We start from the raw sequence: 26,763 nt of genomic DNA, 5'->3' as shown, positions 1-26,763 counted from the left end.
TTAAAAACCCAGTTAACCATCCTTTGCTGGACAAAAATTCTTTATCAGCCTGAGAAGTGGAAGTAGATGGCTCCAATTGCTTCATCTGTTCATAAAACTGAAGTGTTTTTTGTTCCAAATTACTGGGCGCTCATTCTGTTTTTTCTAATAAAGCATTTCTTGAGTATGATGATAATTTGGCACTTAGTTTTGTGCTAGAAATGACAGATTTTCTTTGCAACGTCATTCTTTTAAATTGCTCTTATAGTTACTTTGCTTGAATTAAAATGTTTACCAGTCGCCGTAGATCCCTCTCCTTTTGCTAAGCAATATAAAATTGCAATTTTCATTTCCAAAGAAATTACTTTTATTTGGTGCTTTTTTTTTCCATTTTGCCTAATTAAATCTTTAAAATAAAAATTAGCAAAATTTAGACTTACGATAATGAAAAGACAAACACTTACTCGCATGCAAAATTAAATTTCACGGACACTCACTGCTTACATGCTACACCAGAATTTGCTGCAACATGCTATTCATTATGTACAACTGCACATAAATTTTTAAGTTATGCACCACATAACTTCAGAACCGCATAAAAAGAGACCCGAGTGCATTTGGTTTTAATCCTTTACCCAAGGAAGCAAAACAGTGTTTTGCATGTGAAATATATTCATGTCTGAGCTATCTCAAGTGGTTACACTTGCACTTGAGATCTCCAAAACTTTTGACCAGGTCTGGCACAAAAGCTTGCTAAGCAAACTCCAATCATTGGACTGTTTCAGGACTTCTGCAGTTGGATTGCCAGCTTTCCCTCTGGATGCACACTATGTGTGATGGTTCCTATCCAACTAATGCCGAGGGTTCTACAAGGTTCTGTTCTCTCACCAACCCTCCCTCTTTCTGTATATCAATAACCTACTTCAGTTGACCATCCAACCCAATACAGAGTTTTGCCGATGACAGCACATTGCACTCCGCCCTTTCATTTGATAGACCATACTCTACACAACTCACCTCAACCTACAGAACATCAACCACTACTGTCCTCAATTCTGATCTCCAAGCCTTCCTCCAATGAGGCTCAGACAAGATAAGATTTCTCTTCTTGAAATTACCCTAACACCAAGCCTCTCCTGGTATAAACAAATCACAATCATTGCATCCTCAGCTTCCAAAAAACAGGATTTCTCTTTCGCTCAAGACGTTACTTCACCTCTGAACAGCTGTTAACCATTATAAAAATCAAAAATCCACCAGCTATTGAATACTGCTCTCACATTTGGAGTGGGAGGGCTCCTAAAAGCTCCCTCAAAATGCTTGACCCATCTCTTACCAACTTACTCTCCCCACTTCACACAGATGTTTGGTCTCTGCAAATTGTGTATTCTGTAAATATTTATAAGCAAATGTTCATCTGAAATAGTACCAATAGTTCCCCCACTGAGTACTAAGCCTGTTGGAACATGTACAGCTGCTGTCCAACATCCTTTCACAGTACACCTTGAAACCCACAGAACAGATTTCTTTTCCTCCTCCATCCGTTACTGCTGTGTGGAACAGTCTTCCCCCCCAGATGCATTTCCCAAGGAATACAATATACAGGTTTTTAAATCAAATGTATGGTACTAATGTACTATAGGTTGATCAACCAACTCTTGTGTATGGATGCAACATTAAAAAAAAAAAAAAGTACATGCTGAGTGTATGCAAGATACATACATACATGCTAAGATTAAAACCAAGTATATAATTTCTCGGCATATTTAATGTTAGTATCTTTTAAGTTTCTATCATGCTTTTAAATAAACTTGATGTCAACAAGGCAATAGGATTTGATGATGTTTCACCATGTGTCTTAAGGGAATACACCAGGGAATTGGCAGTAGCACTGGCATGCCTGTTTAATAAGTTAAAATGGCACAGCTTCCAAGAGAGTGAAAACAAGATAAAATTGTTCCACTGGATAAAGGTGCTGATAAGGCTGTGCCTACAAATTATAGGCTAATCTGTATATCTGAATTTGTGGTGAAGGTACTAGATTAGATAGGATTGATGAGAACTAGAATATACAGAAATGGGAATAAGGAAAGTGAATTTCTGATTTTTGAGAGCCAACTATCTCAGACAGCATGTAAAGGAGGGCATACTAGGATCAAGAGTTGGTTTAGCAGCAGTATTCTCTGTGGTGTCAGCATAGGCGTGTTAAAGGGAGATCATATTTTGCTCTCCCATTATCTGTCACATCAGATAATGGCCAAGTGTAACGTCTTGGACAACGGAGATGTATATATAGTGTTACGACAAGCTGTTAAATAAATTGAAATGGATGGGATTGATTGGACAACAGACTTCCCAGCCCAGCTGGATCGGTGACTGGCTTTCTGATAAGTATCAAAAAGTTGTATATGAGGGTGCAGCATCCTGAAAGAGGAAAGACACTAGTAGTGCACTGCAAGGGTCTGTATTGGGACCATTGTTATTTAATTTGTATAGTAATGATACTGGGAGGGATTAAACTGATGATATGCAGCTGCTAGCAGACGATGAAAAATTGGGGAGTGGAATGCAGAGACAAGCAAATGTTATGGCCTTACAGGAGGACTTGAATAGATTGTATGAATGGGCAGGTAAGTGGAACTATCAGTTCAATGTTGCCAAGTGTAATATTTTGTAATTTGGTAATGAGGGGATGCAAAGTATACACCTGGTGGGGAAATTTGAAAGAAAAGTAGAGATGAGAGATCTGGGAGTAGTGGTGGACAAGGACCTGAAGTTCAGGTACCACATTGCCCAAGTTGTGAAGACATCACATCAGATAATGGCAACGATGTGGAGGACCCTGATATGCAGAAATAAAGATGCTATGATTTAAAGCCTTGATCAGGCCTCACATATTATTGCACACAGATTTGGTCAGTGGGTTTTCATGGTGATGAGGAAATGTTAGAAAGGGTCCAGAGAAGATACACGAATGCAAGTTGTCTTTGGAATGTGGAGTATGAAGACAGATTGAAAGAATGTAAATTGCAAAGCCTCATGAATAGGAGGAGGAGGAGGAGGTGGATATGATTGGGACACATGAGCCAGTCAGGAGGTTGATATGGAGGAATTTTTCATAGAATGAGAGAGGTGGGTAGAACAAGAAGCCATCGCTGGAAACTGTATAAGCAGGGTGTGAGAAGCAGGTTCTTTGCATGGAGAGTGGATGGTGAGTGTGTTGTGAATGTACACACACTGAATCAATTTAAGGCACCTGTGGGATGAGCTTTGTGTGTGATAGTGTGTACCACCCATGATGTTAATAATAAAAATGCACAGTGGTGAATCTATTGTTGCAGATATTCTCAGAAGGCATAGTCAGTGCACTTACTCATGGGCATAATTTCACCAGTACACACAAAAAAAAAAGTACAAATTTTGAAAATTGTGACTAGCATAAAATATGGTATCTATGATCTTACCCCACACTGGCTAATAACACTCATTTGAATGTGGCTAGTATTCTAAAAAAATTGAAACTTCCCAAGAATAACATTCCACCTAAAGAACTATCAGCACTTAAAAAAAAAGTTATCTAGGAACAAACAACTATTGTAACTGAAGCTAATAAGGGAAATGCTACTGTTATTATAAACCAAGCAGGTTATGAATCATCAACAGAAAATGAATCATCTTAAAGACTGTGCTACTTATTAATCATAGATTGAGATCCAAAATTCCAAAAGAAAAAAAAAGTGTATAAATGATTAAAAAAGTTACATCTTGGCCCCTCAACCTCATTAAGCCATATTTCCCTTCTGACATAACTGAATTTATTCAGATTCACTGTATCTTTTGGTTATTTTCTACAGAAAGGAAAAATATACAAACAGCTGGACAGGACTGCTATCTTCCCCCCCCCCCCCTCAGCTAACTTCTATATGGACCATTTTGAAAACCAAGCACTCAACACAGCTACACTTAAACAATTGTTGATGATGTGTTTGCTATTAGTCTCATGGTGCAGATGCATTCGATACATTTTTGGCACATTTTAACAGATAACACTCTAAAATAAACTTCACAATAGAAAAATACAGTAACAATTATCTCTACTTTTTAGATACACTAGTGACACGACTTCCTAAGCTCATTAACTCTTCTCAATTTACAGAAAACCCCACTCATACAGGAAGCTGTTTACATGAACAATCTCACCACCCCCCCCCTTCCAAACAATATTGGCTCAAAACATTTACTAAGCCAAAGCTTTTGTATAAATGACACAGCCCTTGAAACTGAGCTCAGGGACCTTCACAACACTTTTTTTTTTTTTTTGCAAATGGCTACATCCTATATAAAATAGATTATTGCATGCACCCCCTATCCTGCCAGCACAGAGGATCACAGCAAAACCATTCCCATCCCATATGTTAAGGATACATCAGAAAAAAATAGCCAAAGTTCTCTGCAAATATAATTTCATGCCACTTTTGAACATTTCATTCAGCCCGCTATCCTATTACATTCTCCTAAAGATCAGCTGCATCCTCTTATATGTCCCAGCATGCATGAAGTTTCTTGTACCTGCAGTTTAGCCTCTTTTGGATAGACTGGTATATCAATTAACATCTGCCACGAACAAGAATTATATCCATGGTCATCTGTATGGCAAGTCAGGATTGGCAGACCATGCTCTGGATACTTCTTCTCATAGGATCAGATGGAGGAAAACATCTTTATTATACAGAAATCATTATAGGTCTGAGAGAATATTTATGGAATCAGCATCAGCTATGAAGCAACTTCCCAACCTAAAAAGTATGGATGGATTAATTTACGAAAGATCTGGAAGACTACCATTTTAAGACCTGATAGCCTGACTTCTCTAAATGAACTTTACGGTTATCCACCTAATAGAGGGTACCATATAAGGACGCTAGTTCTGTTGTCTGTTACAATTAAAATTGTTTTTCCTCAATTATGTAGTTTCATGCTATATGCCTATCACAGTTATAATTGTGCTCTGATGATGCTGGTTAGAAAACCAGTGAAATATTAGTGATTTTTTTTAATTTATTAATTTTTTTCCTCTCGGTGTTGTTTATGTTGTTTATACCATTAAACATTATGAAACTTGTCACCAGGTTACTCACTCATCTCTGCATGAGTGGCAAGATGCAACCGAATTATAGTCTAATAAAAGGGGATTACACTCTCTCCATCTTCATGTATCAAAGTGTTCTTCAACATTCAAGATATCCTTTCAGCTATTTTGCCAACTTATGCAATATGTCCTCTGAACTTCAAATCTCTGTATACTATTACACCTGATTCCCAGCCTCATCAATTTCCTACAATCCAGTACCATCAATATGATACAAAGTATGTGAACTTTTCATCCAATGAAATTGCAACATGAAATTGACAATAACTGTCCTCTGCTCAGGCTGCCAGTTTATTTAAATCATCTGCCACCAGCTTTATATCTATTGCCATTTGTTCTAACTTAGTAAGAGCTTTCCATGTGGTATTCTGTTAAATGCCTTTTGGAGATCCAGGGCATCTTCTCTGTCCAGTCCTGCACTAAATTATACAGATTCAAATGATAACTCCTCTACTAGACACCAAGTAAAGCAGCACACATCAAAAATCTTGAATAGTAATAGTTTTAAACAACAGCTATCTATTTTTAATGTAATTTAGTGTAGTGGCATTAATGTATTTGTAATGTTTATTGTGTGTATCCAAATATATTTTTTTTTGTATACCAGGTGAAGTCCTAAGAGCAGGTTAAATCTAGGTGCTTTTTAATAAAAAAAATAGAATGGTTATAGGTTTTTATAAAAATGATAAAAAGTTATATATTAAGGTTTTTGGTTAATTCATTAATTTCACAAAAATATTGTGATACTAATATGATGTGATGGTAGTTATAGTATATGAATTTTACTAATGTGTTTAATTATAATTAATATCTCAATCAAGAACATTTAGTTAAATCAAATGGGTAAACTACTAAATGGTTTCAAAAATCAAAGGTTTCCCAGCTATTCTAGGAAGGTTGGCAGTTATGCAATGATGGTAGCTTAGGTGATACAACCAGTACTTTATTTGTGACAGAACACAATGGTACAGCATATCAGCTCCTCAAATTAAACAGCAACATGTGACATGTGGATGTTGTACATTTAGAAATTTGTAATTATCAGTAATTTTTTTACACATTTACTTATTCAAATAAGCTTAGTTATTTTAAAAAAAAAAAATATGTATTTTTACTATACCGGTTGTTAACATATTTGCTACAACTATTTTTAGAATTTTAAATTACTTTCATGTTTATACAACATATTAACACATTCACATCAGGCTGCACATCTAGCGTGAGTTGCACCTCAAGTAGGACTGTATTTTAGTGTTGCAATAAAACTTTTACTTTGGTTGATATGCGACTATGCAGTATGGCATCTCATTCAGTTGTTTTTAATTATATTACATACTCTAATTTTTCTCTAAATACAGTATACATCGACTGTCTGTGTGCTGTTTTCAGTGCTACAATAAAAATTTACTTATTTTTGCTTGCATCTATACAGTATGGTGCTTTTAGAGTAAATGCATTTTACTATATAGGTTCATTTTTATTATAATACTCAACTATCGGTATATAGTGAATATGCAAACAGAAAGCACTGGAGGAATTCTTATGTCTGCCACTGAAGGTCAAGCGTAACACAACTCAATTTGTCTCCCCCCCCCCCATGAATATGTTAAGTAAATCATTTTACTAAGTTTTATCTGACTCTTGCAGTTGTTCTGTTTATCTAAGAAGTAACACATGCAAAAAAAAAAAAAAAAAAAAATCCCAAATTGTAAAGTAAAAAATGAAAAGATTACTAGTTTATTTTTCCCTTCAACATTTACAGAGTGTCAAAGACTGTTTCTGTTCGTGATGGTATCAGCATCCAACACAAAGCAATGACTGACACAAATGATTGGCCGAGTTGCTGAAATATTGATCAAAACCAGATAAATTATCAAAATAAGGAATTTAGATGCAGGACCATTGTTAGGGTACATGCCACACCTAAATTCAAGAAAATATGTATTTTTTTTTTTTATATAAGAAAAGCGTTTTTTAATGGTTGAGATAGAATTTTGTCAGAATTTGCTGCCCTCCAAGTCTGCTCCTAGGCATTGCCTTAGTTGCTGACAACGGTCCTGCTTGCATGTGCATATATAAATAAATGGAAAGAACTCAGAGTGAAAAAGAAGATGGGCATGAATATGTCTGAGGAATGAGTAGACAATGAAATTGCCTAGTTTGGTGAAAGCAGAAAGCAACAGCTACTACTGAAAAGAAAATAATTTTTTTAAGAAAGAAAACATCATCACACTATGAAGTAACAATACAGATAAATACTTTTTCTTTTCATATACTCTAAATGTTAAATTTTTCCTGCTAGCAAAGAATGAGCGAGATGATCATTGCTCTTCTTTATATTTCTTTCTCTCTCCGTTCTCTGTTAAGTACTTCTCTTTGTATTTCACTAAGTTGCATAATAAGCTTTTTTTAAAATTTTTTTTTTTTATTTTTTTATTTTTCCTTTCAAATTTTGCCCATAAAATGTTGTAAACTTTGAAATCAATTAGTAAACTGTGCATTAGTGAAATCTCTACTCTATAGATAAAGCATGGTATGTCTGGAAGCATGAAACCATTTCATAATGGAATTATTTAAAGATAATGCAATGCATATATATTACACTATATACATGAAGGAGGTCTGAAAAGTTCTCAACCCAACAATGAAAAAACGAAATTATAATTTTAAAAGTATTTTTATTTTTCAACATAATCTTCCTTAAGACTAATACATTTATTTCAGCAATGCTCCAGCGGTTCTCAGTAAGCTCTGTAAAATAATCCTACAGCTGCAATCACCTCTTGATTCGAAGAAAAACACTGAGCAGCGAAGAAGAATTTTAGTTTTGGGAAGAGATAGAAGTCAGAGGGAGCCAAATCTGGGGAATAGGGTGGATGTTCCAACAATTCTTAGTGCAGATCACTTAATTTTTCCCCTGCCAAAACACCTTTGTGGGCAGGTGCATTGTCTTGATGAAAGATGATTTTTTCTTCTTCTGAAAACTGGGTCTTTTCTCACGAATTTTTTTGTCTAGTCTGGTTAAAAGATCAGAATAACAATCCCTAGTTATTGTTTTACCCTTTTCAAGATAATTAATAAATAAAATGCCTTTAGCAAAACACCAATACCATGACCTTTCCTGCTGATGAACAACCGACTTCTGTCCACTGTTTTGAGTGCTGTTTGGATTCAGGTGTGTAATGGTGAATCCAAGTCTCATCCATAGTAATAAATCAATGCACAAAAAAAAATCAGTTTTATTATTGTTAAAATACTCCAAGCACTGTTCAGAGATTTTCATGTGAGTGTGTTTTTGATCTGCTGTGAGCAAGCACGGCACCCATCTTGCACAAAGCTTTTTCATTTGCAATTCTTCATGCAAAATTTTATTATTGTTAAAATACTCCAAGCACTGTTCAGAGATTTTCATGTGAGTGTGTTTTTGATCTGCTGTGAGCAAGCACGGCACCCATCTTGCACAAAGCTTTTTCATTTGCAATTCTTCATGCAAAATATGTCCTGCACATTCTTTTGAAATGTCTATAGTTTCAGCAATTTCACACACTATGACTCGCCTGTCATCCAATACCATATTGTACACTCGATCAATGATTTCTAGTGTTGTTATGCTTTTTGGACGTCCTTCATGTGGATCATCTTCAAGGTTGGTACGGCAATGTCTAAACTCGGCAGCCCATTTTTTGTTTAAAAGTTTTTGCTTAATTGTTGAAAAGGAGAAGAGTGCCCATAAACTTTTATGAACTTTGAATGAATTTCTTTTGGCATTAAACCTTCTTATACAAATAATTTTATAACTGCACGATACTCAATTTTATCTATTTCAAGGGATACAGACAACACTTTTGCTTCAGACAGCTGTATAAAACAAACTACTTGATAGAATGACTTGCAATTTCACATGGATGCTTATGATAGATGTACCAACTTAGAAAAAAAAAATCTTGCTGATAGTGCTCCCATCTATAGTCGGGGCCAAGAACTTTTCAGACCACCTTCGCATATACAGGTAACCCTCGTATAATGCAGTACTTATACAACGCGGTTTCGATATAACGCAGTCTACAAATTGTAGTAACCCTTTATCTTTTCATATATTTTTCACCGTGTGACTTAAAAATCAAATTTTATCTTTGTTAAATTTGCACCTGCCTGTATCACGCATGTAGTTATAAGTATTGAATTTATATTAGGGGAAATACCCTTTAGCACACATGTATGTCAATTGTTTACCGTATAAAGTGTTTATTGTTGAAAATTGTCTTCGTTTGCTGCCAGGAAAGCACATTAAAAATCATAAGTGTGTTAATCTCAAGCTTAGCACTTTATTTTCTGGCGAGTTACATACAACATGTAATGCCTTTTTTATGTAAAAAAATTATTTTTATAGTAATGGTCACTTAGAGGGTTTTTGCAACATGGTTGAAAACGAAATTAGTGAATTAATTGATGGAGAAATAGATTTAAATTAGGAGGAACTGGTACAAATAATAGATGACATCAGATCAAATGGCGGGGAAAGTTCTGCCGAAGATTCTAATTGTGATGAATCAGTTAAAGAATTCGGTTTAAAGAAATTAGCAGAAGGATTGGACTTGGCAAGAAAGTTAGGAAGTTATTTTAAGGATAATGATCCCTCAATGGAGCACTCTGGAAAATTCACGAGACAATTGGCTATTTGTTTAGCTCCATATTATGAACTTAATAAAAAATTGCAGCAAAGCAGTAAGCAAGGTCTTATTACTGACTTCTTGATAACTAAACCAGCTAAAGTATGCAATTAGAATTATACAAATGATGTCTAAGAGATATCAAGTGATGACACATCAGATCACTCATAAATAAAGAACATTTATGAAATGTTCATTTTTTAAGAGAGTGATGATGATTAAAATATGCACTTTGTTTTATTTTGCCTAAAACATTTATGCATTATGTGCGATGAAGTTTACGTACAATTTGTAATGTTATAAGTTTATACTATGTATTTGTTTCATAGTTCATATATTTTCTAAATTCATGCAGTTAGCCTAGTGGCTGTGCGCTTTGCAACCATATGCCTGGGAAAGAGTGCCCTAGGTTCGATTCTTGTCAGTGACGTGAGGAGCTGAAGGATCTTTCTCAGCCATAGCCAAGTTAGCCTTTCTTGAGCATGAACAGTAGGGTTTTTATCCCCAGTTTATCCTGGGGTTTTTCATCCTGCAAAGCAGGCAAACTGGCCTTGAGAACTCAACACTACAGGACATAGGATACACCAGGATGTAGGGCTGACCACCTTATCTTGTGAACAGTTTGAGGTTCGATGATTATGTACAATTTGTAATTTTATAAGTTTATACTATGAATTTGTTTCATAGTTCATATATTTTCTAAATCCATGCAGTTAGCCTAGTGGCTGTGCGCTTCGCAACCATATGCCTGGGAAAAAGCGCCCTAGGTTCGATTCTTGTCGGTGACGTGAGGAGCTGAAGAATCTTTCTCAGCCATAGCCAAGTTAGTCTGTCTTGAGCATGAACAGTAGGGTTTTCATCCCCAGTTTATCCTGGGGTTTTTCATCCCGCAAAGCAGGCAAACTGGCATTGAGAACTGAACAGTACAGGACATAGGATACACCGGGGTGTAGGGCTGACCACCTTATCTTGTGAACGGTTTGAGGTCCGATGATTAATAAACCCTCAACTCCGCAAGGTAAAAGAGGGTAAAAGGAAAATGAGATGAGATTATGTTTTTTAAACTTACATGAATTACCTGAATTAAATAAAATATATTTTGTTAAGTATGTCATTATTGTTTATATAATTAAAAAAAAAGATTTCAGAACATAACTCTACTTTTTCTATCTGATCTAAGTCTCGCATAACGTGATTTATATAATGCAGCATTTCTATGGAACCTAACATTCACGTTATATGAGGGTTACCTATATATTACAATGTATGTATATATTTTAGGTAGGACACGAATTTCATTGCCTGGTGTTAGACTACTGCCCTACTCACTGGAAGCATGAGGTGACTTGAAAAAGTTCCATGTTTGGTCTCTAGAGCAGGGTTTCTGGACTATGTAAAAATAAGTAAAAAAATTACAAATAAAAAAAATTAAAAAATATATAATTGATAAAAATGGAAAAAAACAATCCTTAATGTACTATAGGTTTACTAATAACCTTTCATAGGTGAGAACCACATAAAAAAATATATCAATTAGAATACTAGTAATATCTCATCAAAGTCATATTACCGTCATTAAAATAATTAATAATGGTCTTCTGCAAAGGTTGGTATTGGTGCCCTTACTTTATAATCTATACACATATGACTTGCCCACCACCATCTCATGCAAGTTCTGTTATGCTGATGACACTGTAATTGCTATTCGACACAAAAACATGAGTCAGGCTGAAGAGGTACTTACAAAAGATCTGAAAACAATAATATTACAAAAAAAATGGCGGCTCCAGCTCAATCCAGACAAAACAGAAGTATCAAGCTTTCACCTTAATAATCACATGGCAGATGCCACTTTGCATATCTGCTTTGAAGGATGCTTACTATGACACAATAAGTTCCTAAAGTACTTGAGCATGGCCTTGGACTGCACGCGCTCTTATAAGCAACACCTAACAAACGTTGCAGCTAAGTTATGAACCCGTAATAACATAATACAGAACCTAATATGCACAACATATGGAGTAACAGCCAATAATCTACGGATTACAGCTCTCGGACTATTTTTTTCTGTTGCTGAATATTGCTCATCAGCGTGGCTAAATAGCATACATGTTAAACTTGTTGATAACCAACTAAATAATACAATGAGACTGATTTCTGGCACAATCAAATCAATGCCCACACACACCGGCTCCTGTTTCTTAACAGCACTGTTCCATGAAGTCTGCACAGAACTAAAGCTCTCTTACAGGAGTATCCTGGAGAACACAGCCATACCAATACGCTTAGATCTCCCAGACTTCAGTATATATTTTCTCAACAAATTACAAGAAAGTTTTGATGCTTGCTCAAACCTTCCATGAAAATACTGGACTCAGCTTAATAGAATACAAACTGGTCATGGTGTATGTGCAGATATGCCTTTTAAATGTGGTAAATGATTGTGGAGCTCAAAGACAAACCGTGGACCATATTGTGACCCAATGTTATCTTAGAGCATATTCAGGAGACAAATCAGACCTTCGAAGTGCTACTCCTGAAGCTACGAACTATTTGACTATGTGCTTAAGGGTCAAAGCTGTAAAACTGAGAGGAGACCTCCACATAGCCTTTAAAGGAATGCGGAGAACCGACCAGGGCTTCTGATCTAATGTCCAATCCTCACCTTCTCGTGGTGCACTCTGTTGGGTATCTACTTTGATACTGAACGAACGAGGATGGGCTGGCAATTTGGGATTTAGCCGACCAAATTGAATTCTTATTGATTAAACCAAAATAAAGAATGATGGTACAACATGACAAAATTTCACGCCGGCTGGGGCGTCGCCCGGTTAAACAAGGCCCCCGTTGTTTTTGCCAGGGAACCAGGGCAAACAGCGATAAGTCAGCTACTGGAACAAATCTGAAAACAAACCCAAACTCAACATCACCAAAGTTAAAGATCGGTACTATCAACGTAAGAAGCCTGAATGGCAAAGAAATGGAGCTAGCTGAGGAATTAGATAAGTACCAGATTGACATAATAGGGGTGACTGAAACAACAAAGACCAAAACTGGTGAGATCTTTCTGTGCAATAAATACAAAATGTTATATTCAGGCAATGACAATCAAGGAAAAGAAGGAGTAGCCATAGTAATCAACACAAAATACGAGGCTAATCTTCTTGAATGGCAGTCAGTCTCAAGTAGAGTAATGTGGGCAAATATGAGAATGGGGAACTGGACAATGAGACTTATTTGTGCCTATGGTCCCACAGAAGGTTCTACTAAGGTAGAAGTGGAGGAATTTTTTGAGGCTTTAGAAAAAGCAACTGACACAATGAAAAAGGAAAAGTTAGTCCTTGTTGGGGATCTAAATAGCAGAGTAGGAAATAAGTGCGAGACAAACAAAAATATTTTGGGAAAATTTGGAGAAAAGAGCAAAGCTAATAATAATGGCAAATATCTGTTGGATTTCTGCTCAGGACATGGACTGGTTCTTGCTAACACCATGTTCCAACATAAAAATGTGCATAAATTCACATGGAGAGAAGAGGCTAGGAATAAGAAAAGTCTCATCGACTATGTTATTGTTGATAGTGATGTTTTCTCCCTGGTGCAGGACACCAGAGTGTACAGAGGATTTGAAATTGTAAGTGATCACTATTTAGTCTTGAGCAGGATAAAATTGAATTTCATATTGAAAAGAATAACATGTAAGAAAGTTTTAAAGCGAATAAAAGTTGAGCAGCTCTCAGATGTGAACTGTAGACTAAAATACACAAAGATTATTGAAGAAAAAATGAAAGAGTTTGAGAACAGGAACCAAATCTTGGAGATTCAGTGGCAACCCCTGGAAGAAAACACAGACTGATTCAGCCAGAGAGGCATGTGGTGAGGTCGTCTGCAAGGATAGAAAAATCAGAACTCCATGGTCGACACAGGAAGTTAAAGAGGCAGTGAAGGAAAAGAAGAAAGCATATCAAAAGTTCCTCTCAAATAAGTCAGCTTGTCCTCTTAGAGAATATAGAGACAAATGCAAGAATGCTAAACAGTGTGTAAAACTAGCTAAACAAAAGTCATGGGAGGACTTTGGCAAGAATATAGAAAATAAATATCAAGAAGGTGGCAAAATATTCTGGAGGTTGTTGAAGAAGCTTAGGAATGGAGGAAAGAGTGCTGTAAAAGGAGTTAGAGATGATAAAGATGACATGAAAACTGGAGAAAAAGATATCCTTGAAGTATGGAGTAATTACTTCGAAAAATTGCTAAATGAAACAAGCAATGACAGCACAGTGGTAAAAAAACACTCAACAGGAATACAGTCAGGAATACACATCCATATTTGAAGTAGAAAAAGCCATCCAAGGCATGAAATGTGGAAAGGCAGCAGGCATAGATGATATTCGACCAGAAATGCAGACGTATGGTGGTATAAAAGTCTTACAGTGGCTGCACTGCCTAGTTCAGAAAGCCAGGACAGAGGGATGAATTCCCGATGATTGGGGTAGAGCTCTCATAGTACCCATATATAAAAAGGGAAATAAAACTGAATGTGAGAATTACAGAGGTATTTCCCTACTGAGTGTTCCTAGTAAGATATATGCAAGTATACTTGAGAAACGGTTGAGAAGAATTGTGGAAGAAAAGCTTGGTGAAGAACAAGCTGGATTCAGGCCAAACAGAGGCTGTCAGGATCAGATTTTCACTTTACGACAAATAGTCGAGAAAGCTTTTGAATACAACAAAGATCTGTATTCAAGTTTTGTTGATTTGGAAAAGGTATAAGACAAGGTGCCAAGAGAGAAGCTATTCAATACGCTGCAGTTATATGGTGTCAATGGGGAATTATATCAAGCAATACTTAGTCTTTATTTGAGTTGTAAGTCAGCAGTTAGAATTGAAGGAAGTGCAGGAAGATGGTTTAATGTTAAATCTGGTGTGAGACAAGGATGTACATTATCCCCTCTGTTATTCATTATCTGATCACATTATGAAGGAAAGTGGTATTAAACATTATATCAAAATTGGAGATGTTAATGTCAGCTCTTTGCTTTATGCAGATGATGTTATACTTCTAAATAAATCTGCTACAAGTCTGCAAGATTCTCTGACTAAATTGAAATAGCTGTTGTAATAGATATGGTATGAAGGTCAGCAATAAAAAGACAAAGACCATGAAAATATGCAGAATCATTGAAAATGTCAACTCTGTTGTGAATGGAGAACCTGTGGAACAAGTAAAACATTTCAGCTACTTAGGAACGATTTTTACTGAAGATGGTAAATTAAATATAGAAATAGACAACAGAATGAGCAAAGCTGGTATGGTAGGTAGTCAATTGAATAAATTCATATGGAATAAGAGAGAAATTAGTTGGAACACTAAATTAGCTGTATACAAGACAGTGTTCAAACCAGTTTTAACTTACTGATCTGAGAGCTGGGTCAGAAGTAAAACACTTGACCAAAGACTAGAGACCGTAGATATGAGAGTCCTGAGAAAGATTATAGGCGTGAACAGATGGCATCAATGACAATATCATATTAAAAACGAGGATATTAGGAAAGAACTTGATATTGTCAGCATCCCGGAATGTGTTAGCAGAGCTAATCTCAGGTGTTATGGTCACCTAAACAGAATGGGCGAGGAAAGATTAGCAAAACAAGTGTCCTCTGCCAGGTTGGCAGGAAAACAACCCAGAGGAAGACCAAGATATAGGTGGATTGATACGGTACAAAGTGCCTTAGACGATAGAAATATAAGATCTGATAATGTTGGAATCTTGACAAGTAACAGACTGATTTGGAGGAAAATTGTAGATAGGAAGTTAGTAATGATATAATTTTTTCATGTAGTACTATCATATCCTGTACACCCCTTGTGGGTACATGGCAGGAATTTGATGATGATGATGATCTTTTAATTTTATGTTTTTAAAATGACTCAATTTTATTTGTTTTTAAAATGACAGTGTATTGTACTGCATATTTTGTTATTTATCCCATATGAATAAATAAATACCATCATCAGATAATAATGTACAGAATGATATGTACATGCAGGCACTATGTTGGGTGAGACAAGCAGGAGAACCAAAGTGAGCCTAAAGTACTAATTAGTGTTATCTAGTGGGTGCTGCTGGGCTGATTGCTCTCCCTTTTCAAATTGAGGCAGCTTAATTACATCCCTTCCATTGTTGAGATCTTGATAGTGTCTTAAAGCTGAAGCCAATTCCAGGAATAGTCTCTCATATTTATATTTGCTATGGTGGTGGAGTAAGGTAGCCATTTCTGGTGTATCCTATGGCAGCTGTCTGAGTGTGGTCAGCAAGTCTTAAGTGGCTGTTGTGCTGGAATCACATGTATTTCTTGTGTTAGGCAATTGTAATGTAAATACAAATATTTTTATTTACATCACAATATAAACCTGAGAGATTATTCCTGGAATTTACCCCAGCTTTAAGAAGTTATCTGAATTTCAACAAATTTGAGTACATCAAACTGCACCAAATTTGAGAAGTGCTCCAACTCAGAACATCAGCCAAGACCATCCATTGAAGTTTATTAGGAGTGCACTATTTAGGACTTTACTCACCAGATGTTCTCGTTTCAGTATCACCTATCCAATTTAGTGCCTATGCACACATCAGTATGAACACTGTTTCTGATGATGGCAATTTGATTCCGCTAAAATATCAGAAGTATTAATTAATTCTTGTAAATAAGCATATATTGGTTAGACATACTTCTAATTTTTTTTTAGGAAATGACAATGTAAACTATATTATTAATTATAAAAACGTTGATAACTACCTATATTTTGGCAATGTTACATTGCCATCTTCAGGGATCACAAAACAATGCATGCATGCACTAAGCAAATGAGGCTGAAGAAAGGCAACTGAAGTCAGTTCTAGAGTCCTAAAGGTGCTTCCTAGTGGGCTAAATTGGGTTGTCTTGGCAGTTGGGCTGATGATCTTAGAATGTAGGCTTCCCAAATTTGGGGTAGTCTCATGCACACCCAAATTTGTTGGAGGTTTGGGAAGTTTTTTTTTAGAGCCGAGGCTGAATCAAGGAATTATCTTTCGTACTTGTACTTGCTGTGGTGTAATAAAGTGGCCTTCTTCCAGAGTATTCTGTGGTGGGTGTCCAATGCATGGTCAGCAAGTCCTGAGTGGCTGTATTGTGGAACCGGATGTAGTCCTTGTGTTCGGATATCCTGATATTGGCTGTCCTGCCTGTTTGGCCTCAGTAGGACAGTTTGCAACTGCAAGGGACCTAGTATACGCCAGGCAGATCTAGGGGAAGTTGCTGGTCTTTGGTGGAGCAGATAAGACATGCCAATTTCTTATGTGGTTTGTAACTAGTTGTGAGGTCATATTTTCTTAGGATTTTTTGGATGTACCCCAGATATATGGAATAGTGATAGATCTAGAGTAATCTCTGTTATGAAGAGGGGGGGGGTAACTGGTTTTAATATTTTTTGGGGGTTGTAGATATTGGCTAAGAAGGTATTAAGGATATGATTAAGTTCAGTAGTTAGGGCACTGTTATCTGAAATGATTAATTTTGTTCTGTTATATAGGGTTTTTTATAATCCGATATGGTTGGGATGGGCGACTGCTGGTGAATGTATCTACCTGTATGTGTAGGTTTTCTGTAAACCGAGAAAGCCAGGGATCCATCAGGCTGTCATGTAATCAGAGTGTCTCGGAAAGAGTGACCGTCGTTTTCTTTTTCCAAGCAACCTGGATCATGGAGTGTATCAAGTCCATGTGGCCAAATAGCACCACATAATGTAGCCAAACAGTGGGTTTATGTGGGACAGAGTTCAAGGCTTTTTCTTCAAAGGTCTCCATAAAGAAGTTGGCCATTGGTGGAGAACCCATAACTCTCCCCTCTAACTGTTTGTAGGATTTTCCTTGCTAAACAAAACAGCGCGAGTTCATGGTGAACTGAAATATTGGAAAGAAATTTGGCTTGGATGTGAGAACATAAACTGATCATTATGTCAGTGTGTTGGAGTGAGAGGTCTATAATTCAACCCAACTGCCAAGAAAATCCAATTTAGCGCTCTAGGGATCAACTTTAGGACCAACTTCAGTTGCCTTTCTTCAGCCTCATTTGCTTAGTGTGAGTGCCTGCAATCACATCATTGTTTTGTGATCCCTGAAGATGGCAATGTAACATTGCCAAAATAAGTAGTTATTAAAGTTTTAATAATATAGTTTACATTGTAATTTCCTAAAAAATTATAAATATTAATTAAATTAGACTAATTAATATACATTCTATGTTGAACAGCCAACATACTAGTCTTACCACCACAATGTCATTTCATGTCTCCAAAGACATTCACAAAAATCTGTATTACAGTGGGATTCAAATCCCACAACCAACAGGTTGGATTGCACATACGTTATTCACTCTTACCAGCTAAGTCAGCATAACTTTAAAAAAATTAAAAAAAAAAACAAAAAAAAAACAAGTACAAATATACAAAATAAACACAATAAATGAAACAATACTTTGTGACTATAGCATATAAAAAACAATTATTAATTACAACAAAAAAAGTAGGGGTGCTTAAGGGTCAAAATAGTATAACTGAGAGGATACCTCCACATTGCCATTAAAGGAAAGCAGAGAACCAATCAGGGCTTCTGACCTAATGTCCAATCCTCACCTTCTCATGGCGCACCCTGTTGGGTATCTACCTGGATGCTAAATGAACGAGGATGGGCTGGCAATTTGGAATTTAGCTGAACAAATTGTATTCTTATTGGCTTAATCCAAAATAAAAAATGATGGCACAACATGACAAAATTTCATACCGGCTGGGGCATTGCCCGGTTAAACAAGGCCCCCATTGTTTTCGCCAGAGAACCAGGGCGAACAGCAGAAAGTCAGTAACTGGAACAAATCTGAAAACACACCCCCAAATCAACATCACCAGAGTGAAATATCGGTACTATCAACATAAGAAGCCCTGAATGGCAAAGAAATGGAGCTACCTGAGGAATTGGATAAGTACCAGCTCGACATAATAACTGAAACAAAAAAAAAGACAAAAACTGATGAGATCTATCTGAGCAATAAATACATTTTGTATTTATTGCTCAGATAGTCAGGCAATGACAATCAAGGAAAAGAAGGAGCAGCCATAGTATTCAACGCTAAATACGAGGCTAATCTTCTTGAATGGCAGGCAGTCTCAAGTAGAGTGATGTGGGCAAATATCAGAATGGAGAACTGGACAATGAGACTTATTTGTGCCTATGGTCCCACAGAAGGTTCTACCAAGGTAGAAGTTGAGGAATTTTTTGAGGCTTTATTTTGGTCCTTGTTGGATATCTAAATAGCAGAGTAGGAAATGATTGTCAGATATATAAAAATATTTTGGGAAATTTGAAGAAAAGAGCAAAGCTAATAATAATGGCAAATACCTGTTGGATTTCTGCTCAGGACATGGACTGGTTATTACTAATACCATGTTCCAACATTAAAAAGTGTACAAATTCACATGGAGAGAAGAGGCAAGGAATAAGAAAAGTTTCACTGACTATGTGATAGTGATGATATCTACCTGGTGCAGAACACCAGTGTGTACAGAGGATTTGAAATTGTAAGTGATCACTATTTAGTCTTGAGCAGGATAAAATTGAATTTCATTGAAAATAATAACATGTAAGAAAGTTTTAAAGCGAATAAAAGTTGAACAGCTCTCAGATGTGAACTGTAGACTAAAACACACAGAGATTATTGAAGAAAAAATGAAACAGTTTGAGAACAGGAACCAAATCTTGGAGATTCAGTGGCAACCCCTGGAAGAAAACACAGACTGATTCAGCCAGAGAGGCATGTGGTGAGGTCGTCTGCAAGGATAGAAAAATCAGAACTCCACGGTCGACACAGGAAGTTAAAGAGGCAGTGATGGAAAAGAAGAAAGCATATCAAAAGTTCCTGGCAAATAATCAGCTTGTGCTCTTGAAGAATACAGAGACAAATGTAAGAAAGCTAAACACTGTGTAAAACTAGCTAAACAGAAAGTCATGGCAGGACTTTGGCAAGAACATAGAAAATAAATATCAAGAATGTGGCAAAATATTCTGGAGGTCGTTGAAGAAGCTTAGAAATGGAGGAAAGATGCTCTGTAAAAGGAGTGGAGATGATAAAGGTGACATGAAAATGGGAGAAAAAGATATCCTTGAAGTATGGAGTAATTACTTCGAAAAATTGCTAAATGAAACAAGCAATGACAGCACAGTGGTAAAAAACACTCCACAGGTATACAGTCAGGAATACACATCCATACTTGAAGTAGAAAAAGCCATCAAAGGCTTGAAATGTGGAAAGGCAGCAGGCGTAGATGATATTCGACCAGAAATGCAGAAGTATGGTGGTATAAAAGTCTTACAGTGGCTGCACTGCATAGTTCAGAAAGCCAGGACAGAGGGATGAATTCCCGATGATTGGAGTAGAGCTCTCATAGTACCCATATATAAAAAGGGAAATAAAACTGAATGTGAGAATTACAGAGGTATTTCCCTACTGAGTGTTCCTAGTAAGATATATTCAAGTATACTTGAGAAACGGTTGAGAAGAATTGTGGAAGAAAAGCTGAGTGAAGAACAAGATGGATTCAGGAAAACAGAGGCTGTCAGGATCAGATCTTCACTTTACGACAAATAGTCCAGAAATCATGGGAATATAACAAAGATCTGTATTTAAGTTTTGTCAATTCGGATAAGGCATATGAAAAGGTGCCAAGAGAGAAGCTATTCAATATGCTACAGTTATATGGTGTCAATGGGGCATTATATCAAGCAATACTTAGTCTTCATTTGAGTTAGTCAGCAGTTAGAATTGAAGGAAGTACAAAAAGATGGTTTAATGTTAATTCTGGTGTGAGACAAGGATGCACATTATTCCCTCTGTTATTCATTATCTATATGGATCATATTATGAAGAAAAGTGATATTAAACATGATAACAAAATTGGAGATGTTAATGTCAGCTCTTTGCTTTATGCAGACTTCTAAATAAATCTGCTACAAGTCTGCAAGATTCCCTGACTAAATTGAATAACTGTTGTGATAGATATGGTATGAAGGTCAGAAATAAAAAGATAAAGACAATTAAAATAGGCAGAATCATTGAAAATGTCAATTCCGTTGTGAATGGAGAACCAGTGGAACAAGTAAAACATTTCAGCTACTTAGGAATGATTTTTAGTGAAGATGGTAAATTAAATATAGAAATAGACAACAGAATCAGCAAAGCTGGTATGGTGGGTAGTCAATTGAATAAATTCATATGGAATAAGAGAGAAATTAGTCGGAACACTAAATTAGCTGTATACAAGACAGTGTTCAGACCAGTTTTAACTTATGGATCTGAGAGCTGGGTCAGAAGTAAAACACTTGACCAAAGACTAGAGACCGCAGATATGAGAGTCCTGAGAAAGATTATAGGCGTGAACAGATGGCATCAATGGCAATATCATATTAAAAACGAGGATGTTAGGAAAGAACTTGACATTGTCAGCATCCAGGAATGGGTTAGCAGGGCTAATCTCAGGTGGTATGGTCACTTAAACAGAATGGGCGAGGAGAGATTAGCAAAACAAGTGTTCTCTGCCTGGGTGGCAAAAAAACGACCCAGAGGAAGACCAAGATATATGTGGATTGATATAGTAAATGTGCCTTAGAGCAGCGCTTTCCAAACTGTGGGCCGTAGGTTTTGTTGAGGGGGGGGATGTGAAATAATGAAAACAAAATTAATATGTTTTAAGACTAAGTAATTTTTTTTTATTTTAAAAGAAACGTATTTAACTTTTATTATTTATTATTTCTTTTTTGTTATTTTTTATATTTTAATGGAAAAATTCACACATTCGTGTTGGTTCACAAACTCTGCTTCCTGCGTATTTTGGTGCTTAATGAATATTAGTAAATATTGCTTATTCATATGTTTCATTTCAAAGCAGTGGTTAATTGTATTAACTTCGAATGCTCTCCAGGGAAGCTCCAAATCTTCCTGTCCCTTTCATCACACATTCGTAATCAGGGACTGTATTGACTTTATATACATATCAAAACTCATTTTATATTATCACTGTCATCCGAGCTAGTTTTCTGTTACCAATAAAAGTTTCGCATATACTTCACACATGAAAAAAAGCTTAAACAAGTTCATGTGGGGAGATAGTAACTCGCTTGCAGTGGTAAACAACACGCCCTCCCTAACAGCCACTATACTGCAGAGGCAATAAAAACAAGTACTTTTATTATGCCAGTGAATAAGGTATGAGAAGTCTGTGTAATATATTTCTCAACAAATAGTGCAATTAGAGACAACTGGGATAAAATCACACTAATTAATAAATCACATGTCCCCTCATATAGAAACTATGCTGTATAGACTGAAACAAAACCATATGTTGCATGGGCAAACACAGTATCTAACTAAAAATTATTGTTATTAATTAGATGTAAGTTCCATTTCCCAAGGCAGCAATAAAATTCAACCGAACGTGTTAAAATTCGTAAAAGTGTTAAAACTAAGTAATATACATATATAATGAATGTTATGGCAGTTTCACATATGGAATTCGGTTGAAGAGAGGTAGCATTTCAACTCAATTGTCAGCTATGCTTTTATCTTTCGGTTGTGCGATCTTTTGTTAACACCGCACTAATAATATGCACATTTTAATAATCTGCCTTTGCTGTCTGTTTCACATTAGGCGTAATTACCGTAAAGGGAGAAAAGTCACAAAAGAGAAAAATGTTCCTGGTCCAGGGATTCATTCCCTTGTTCAGGTAATATTCACTAATTTCATGTTATCAGTCTGTGGTGTGACAGTATCGGTAAGTGGTAATATTATTTGATGTATTCTACATTAAAAAATTTAACCCTGAGATGGATAAGTGGCTGATAAAAAATAAAAAAAATTCCCGCAATTAATCAGAAGAAGCAGAAACAGACTCAAAAAAAAAAAAAAGGACAGTATTTCATATTTTACCAGAATAGCCCGCATCATCTTCAGAACCAAACGGTAAGAGGCAAAAAATGTAATATATGCATTTGATTTTTGCAATATTCACTGTATATGTTTTGTATTGAATATAAATACAATAAATATTATAATAATATCTCTCTCTATTACGATTTTTTTCCGAGGGGAGCCGTGAAATATTTTAATTTTTGCAAAGGGGGACTGTGACATCCAGAAGGGAAGCACTGCCTAGATGATAGAAATATAAGATCTGATCATGTTGGAGTCTTGACAAGTAATAGACTGATTTGGAGGAAAATTGTAGATAGGAAGTTAGTAATGATATAAATTTTTCATGTAGTACTATCATATCCTGTACATCCCTTGAGGATACATGGCAGGAATTTGATGATAATGATGATGAACAAAAAAAAGTAACTTAAAAAAGAGCACTGCAATAGCATTGAAATGAAAAGATACGTGATAATGAAACAGAAATTGGGTGTTGAAAAAAATCTCCACAAATGGAAAGATATAAGATATACTAAGTTAAAAAAGAAAAAACACAAAATTAAACATAAATGTCAAATTTCAATTCTATCCTTTTCATAACTAAGTAATGATTACTTCATGATTCAAAGTTCATATATGACTGGTATTCTTGAGATATTCAGCCTAAATACAGAAAATAAGATTTTATCCCTCATTCTTTATATATAAGTTTTATTTTTTTTTTCCCCAAAACAGAAAGCTTATTTTGGAAAGAAGCTTCAAATTAGCTTCTTTCTAGTGTTTAATATTTTTCTTTGTCAATTTCTGAAATATTTTAGGATAGTGAACATGATACAATACAGAATATTTTTCAGAAGGCCATATTCTTTTGAAAAGAAGAGACCTGACTTATTATCTGAGTCATATTCAAAAAATGGTTATATAAAAATAAATTTAAATAAATTTTTTTTAGTAGCATTATCCAACTGATTAGTGATCTTCTCCATCCTTTCTTTGGAGGGAAGTGGGCTTTAATCGGCTTAACTACTGTAGTATCATATTCAGTTTTAATTGCTAACTTCTTACAGCGAAAAGGTAATCTAAATATTACATTTCCCATTGCTGCTTCCTTTTCTTGAGTTCATTTAAATATATATACTACCTTATATCATCAGCCATCTGATTTCCATACTGTTTACATCCCATTAGTGAAATATAGAGCCTTAAAATTTCATTTGTGCCCTATGGGAGGAAAAAAAAAACACATATTTGAAAGAAAGTAAAAGCAATTATATATATATAAATGAAAAGTTGGTTTCTTGTTATGACTGGATAATTGGGGATTACTATATATCTAATAAGTACAAATCATTTTCATAAAAGCATAAAAATATTGGATGACATGGAGGATAATGGCTTTGCAGCATGACTCATTTTTTCTGATAAATCAACTTTTTTGCTTAAATGGTGAAGTGAATTGTCATAACATGAGAACATGAGGGACAGAACATCCACATACAAACATTGAACGTGAAATAAACTTACCAAAAGTTAACGTGTTTTGTAACATTTCTTGCAGGAAAATTTATGGGCGTTTTTTTTCTTTGCAAAGCAATGGTAAATGGGATGTTATACCTCCATATGTTAAAAATCTGGTTGTTCCCTCAACTCCAAGATGACTCTGCTGACTCTATTTTTATGCAAGATGGACTGCTGCCTCACTTTTGCCATAATTATTATTATTATTATTCAGGCCTCCATGGAGTGGAAACACTCATTGCGGAAGTCCCTCCTAGGAAACACAAAGTCTATCATACCACTCCTTAAACTCATTGCCCGTTCTCGCTCTCACCACTCTATCAGGCAATGCATTCCATGGTTCAACACCCTCCATGCAGAGAAACCACTCCTCACCCTCTTGCTCACAGTTTCCTTTCGTAACTTCCAGGGATAGCTCCTTGTCATTCATTCCTGCTGTTCAACCAAGCGAAAGAACTCCCCAGTGTCAATCCTGTAATCACCTCTCAACAGTTTAAAAGTCTCAATCATATCATCACCTCTCCTATCCACCAAACTCTGCAGTCCACATTCCCTCAGCTGATCCTCATAACTAACATTGTACAGTCCTGAAACTGTCTTTGCTATCTGCCTTTGTACCTTTCCACAGTTAATTTATCCCCTTTAAAGCCTGGGGACCAAATCTGAGAACAATAGTCTAAGCGTGGTCTGATCAGGGTCTTATACAACAGAATGATTACTCTTTTATCTCTGCAGGTCAGCGTCCTTCTCATTATTGCAGCAATCCTTCATGGAGTAATGGTACAAAACACATTTACAGTACTGTCCCTTGAATTTCAGGTTTCTATCAATCATCAACCCCAGATGTCTTGTCTCCCCTACTTCCTCCAGTATATCTCTTCCAATAGAGTATGCAGCATCCCATCGATATGTCCTGAACCTCAAGACCTTACATTTTGCTGCATTAAACCGACACCTCCATTCATTTGCCCATCTGTCTAGCTTATTCAAATCCTCTTGCATGACTACCACATCTGCACTATTACTAATAACTCTTCAAAGCTTCACTTCATCTGCAAACAACTGAATATCCCCCTGCAATCCACTGACAATGTCACTGATATAAAGGTTAAACAATATAGGTTCCCAGTACTGAGCCCTGTGGTACCCCACTAGTAACCTTCTGCCTCCTTGAAACTGCCCCACCATACACAACTCTCTGATACCTATCGGACAGCCAATCCTGAATCCAGTTGACCAACTTGACATCCAAACCCATGTGCTGCAACTTAAATTTCAGCTTATGTGGCACTCTGTCAAATGCCTTTGCTAAATCCAAGAAAATGGCATTATATGCCTTTCCCTAATCTACTACTTTTGTAACTTTATTATAAAAGGCTAGCATATTACTAAAACAAGAGCGCCCTCCCCCCCCACAAATCCATGTTGACTCTCAGAGTCAGATATAATCAGATCGAGAATTGCGATGTACAAGATGGCAATGAGAGCGGTGATCTAAGAAAGAGTGAAAGCAACCATACTGAGAGAGAAAATGCTTTAAATGATAAAAATAATGAGGAATTATTTGTAGGAAGTGAGATCGCTAGGTTGCATGCAGTGATACAAAATGCGCAGCGGCAATTAGAGCACCTGCAAAACTCTTTCCAGAGCGAAAGGACTTATACAAGATGGATGGCCTGCATTTGAATGGACTTGGTGTGCGGAGACTGGAAAGCGTGTTGCTGAATGAAGTGAAAATGGATGTGCAAAACCAGGGAAACTAGAACTACTAAGGAGGGGGGGGGGGAAATGGATATGCAGACATCAGTGAGACAGATAGAGAATTGCGATGTACAAGATGGCAATGAAAGCGGTGATCTAAGAAAGAGTGAAAACAATCATACTGAGAGAGAAAATGGTTTTAATGATAAAAATAATGAGGAATTATTTGTAGGAAGTGAGATCGCTAGGTTGCACGCAGTGATACAAAATGCGCAACGGCAATTAGAGCACCTGCAAAACTCTTTCCAGAGTGATTCGGCCAACGTAAAAAAACAGTGCAAGAATGAGAGAGTTTCTGAAATTAAGGAAAGAGTGTTGTATGGTGACTCGTTATTAAGAGGGGTGATAGATGACAGTGTAACTAAATCATACTTACTGGGTGCGAAATTTAAGGATGTAAGTGAGAGTATTAGAGTGCAAAAACAGAGGGTGAAAGAATTAATAATTGTGGCGGGTACGAATGAATTGAAAGGTGATAAATTTTTTATGAGAGAGGACTTGAAAGTATTGTTAAAGGTAGCGAAAGAAAAGAGTGACAGAGTTAGAATGGTTAGTCTGTTGCTGCGGTATGACAGAGAGGAGTTTAGGAGGAGGGCCATAATCGCAAATGACATTATGCATAGGTTATGCAGACGGTGTGGTGTGGAATTCGTAGATGTGTGGAATGAGTTTGAAGGGTGAAAGGACTTATA

At 36.2% G+C, this 26,763-nt stretch overlaps 1 protein-coding gene across 1 annotated transcript in view; it reads right to left on the bottom strand.

The window, feature by feature from the left end:
- The window catches only part of LOC150108335 (complex I assembly factor ACAD9, mitochondrial-like), a 387,096-nt gene that overhangs the window by 88,350 nt on the left and 271,983 nt on the right, over positions 1–26,763 (bottom strand). Inside the window, exon 13 of the mRNA XM_090415744.1 lies at positions 23,934–24,013. Coding sequence (XP_090271870.1) covers positions 23,934–24,013 — 80 coding nt within the window. The remainder of the gene's footprint in view (positions 1–23,933; positions 24,014–26,763) is intronic.

Source organism: Typopeltis vanoorti, chromosome 3 (genome assembly GCF_054136105.1).
Source record: "Typopeltis vanoorti isolate ZY-2024b chromosome 3, IOZ_Tvanoo_1.0, whole genome shotgun sequence".
Classification (NCBI taxonomy): domain Eukaryota; kingdom Metazoa; phylum Arthropoda; class Arachnida; order Uropygi; family Thelyphonidae; genus Typopeltis; species Typopeltis vanoorti.
This window is presented reverse-complemented; position numbering and strand designations above follow the sequence as displayed.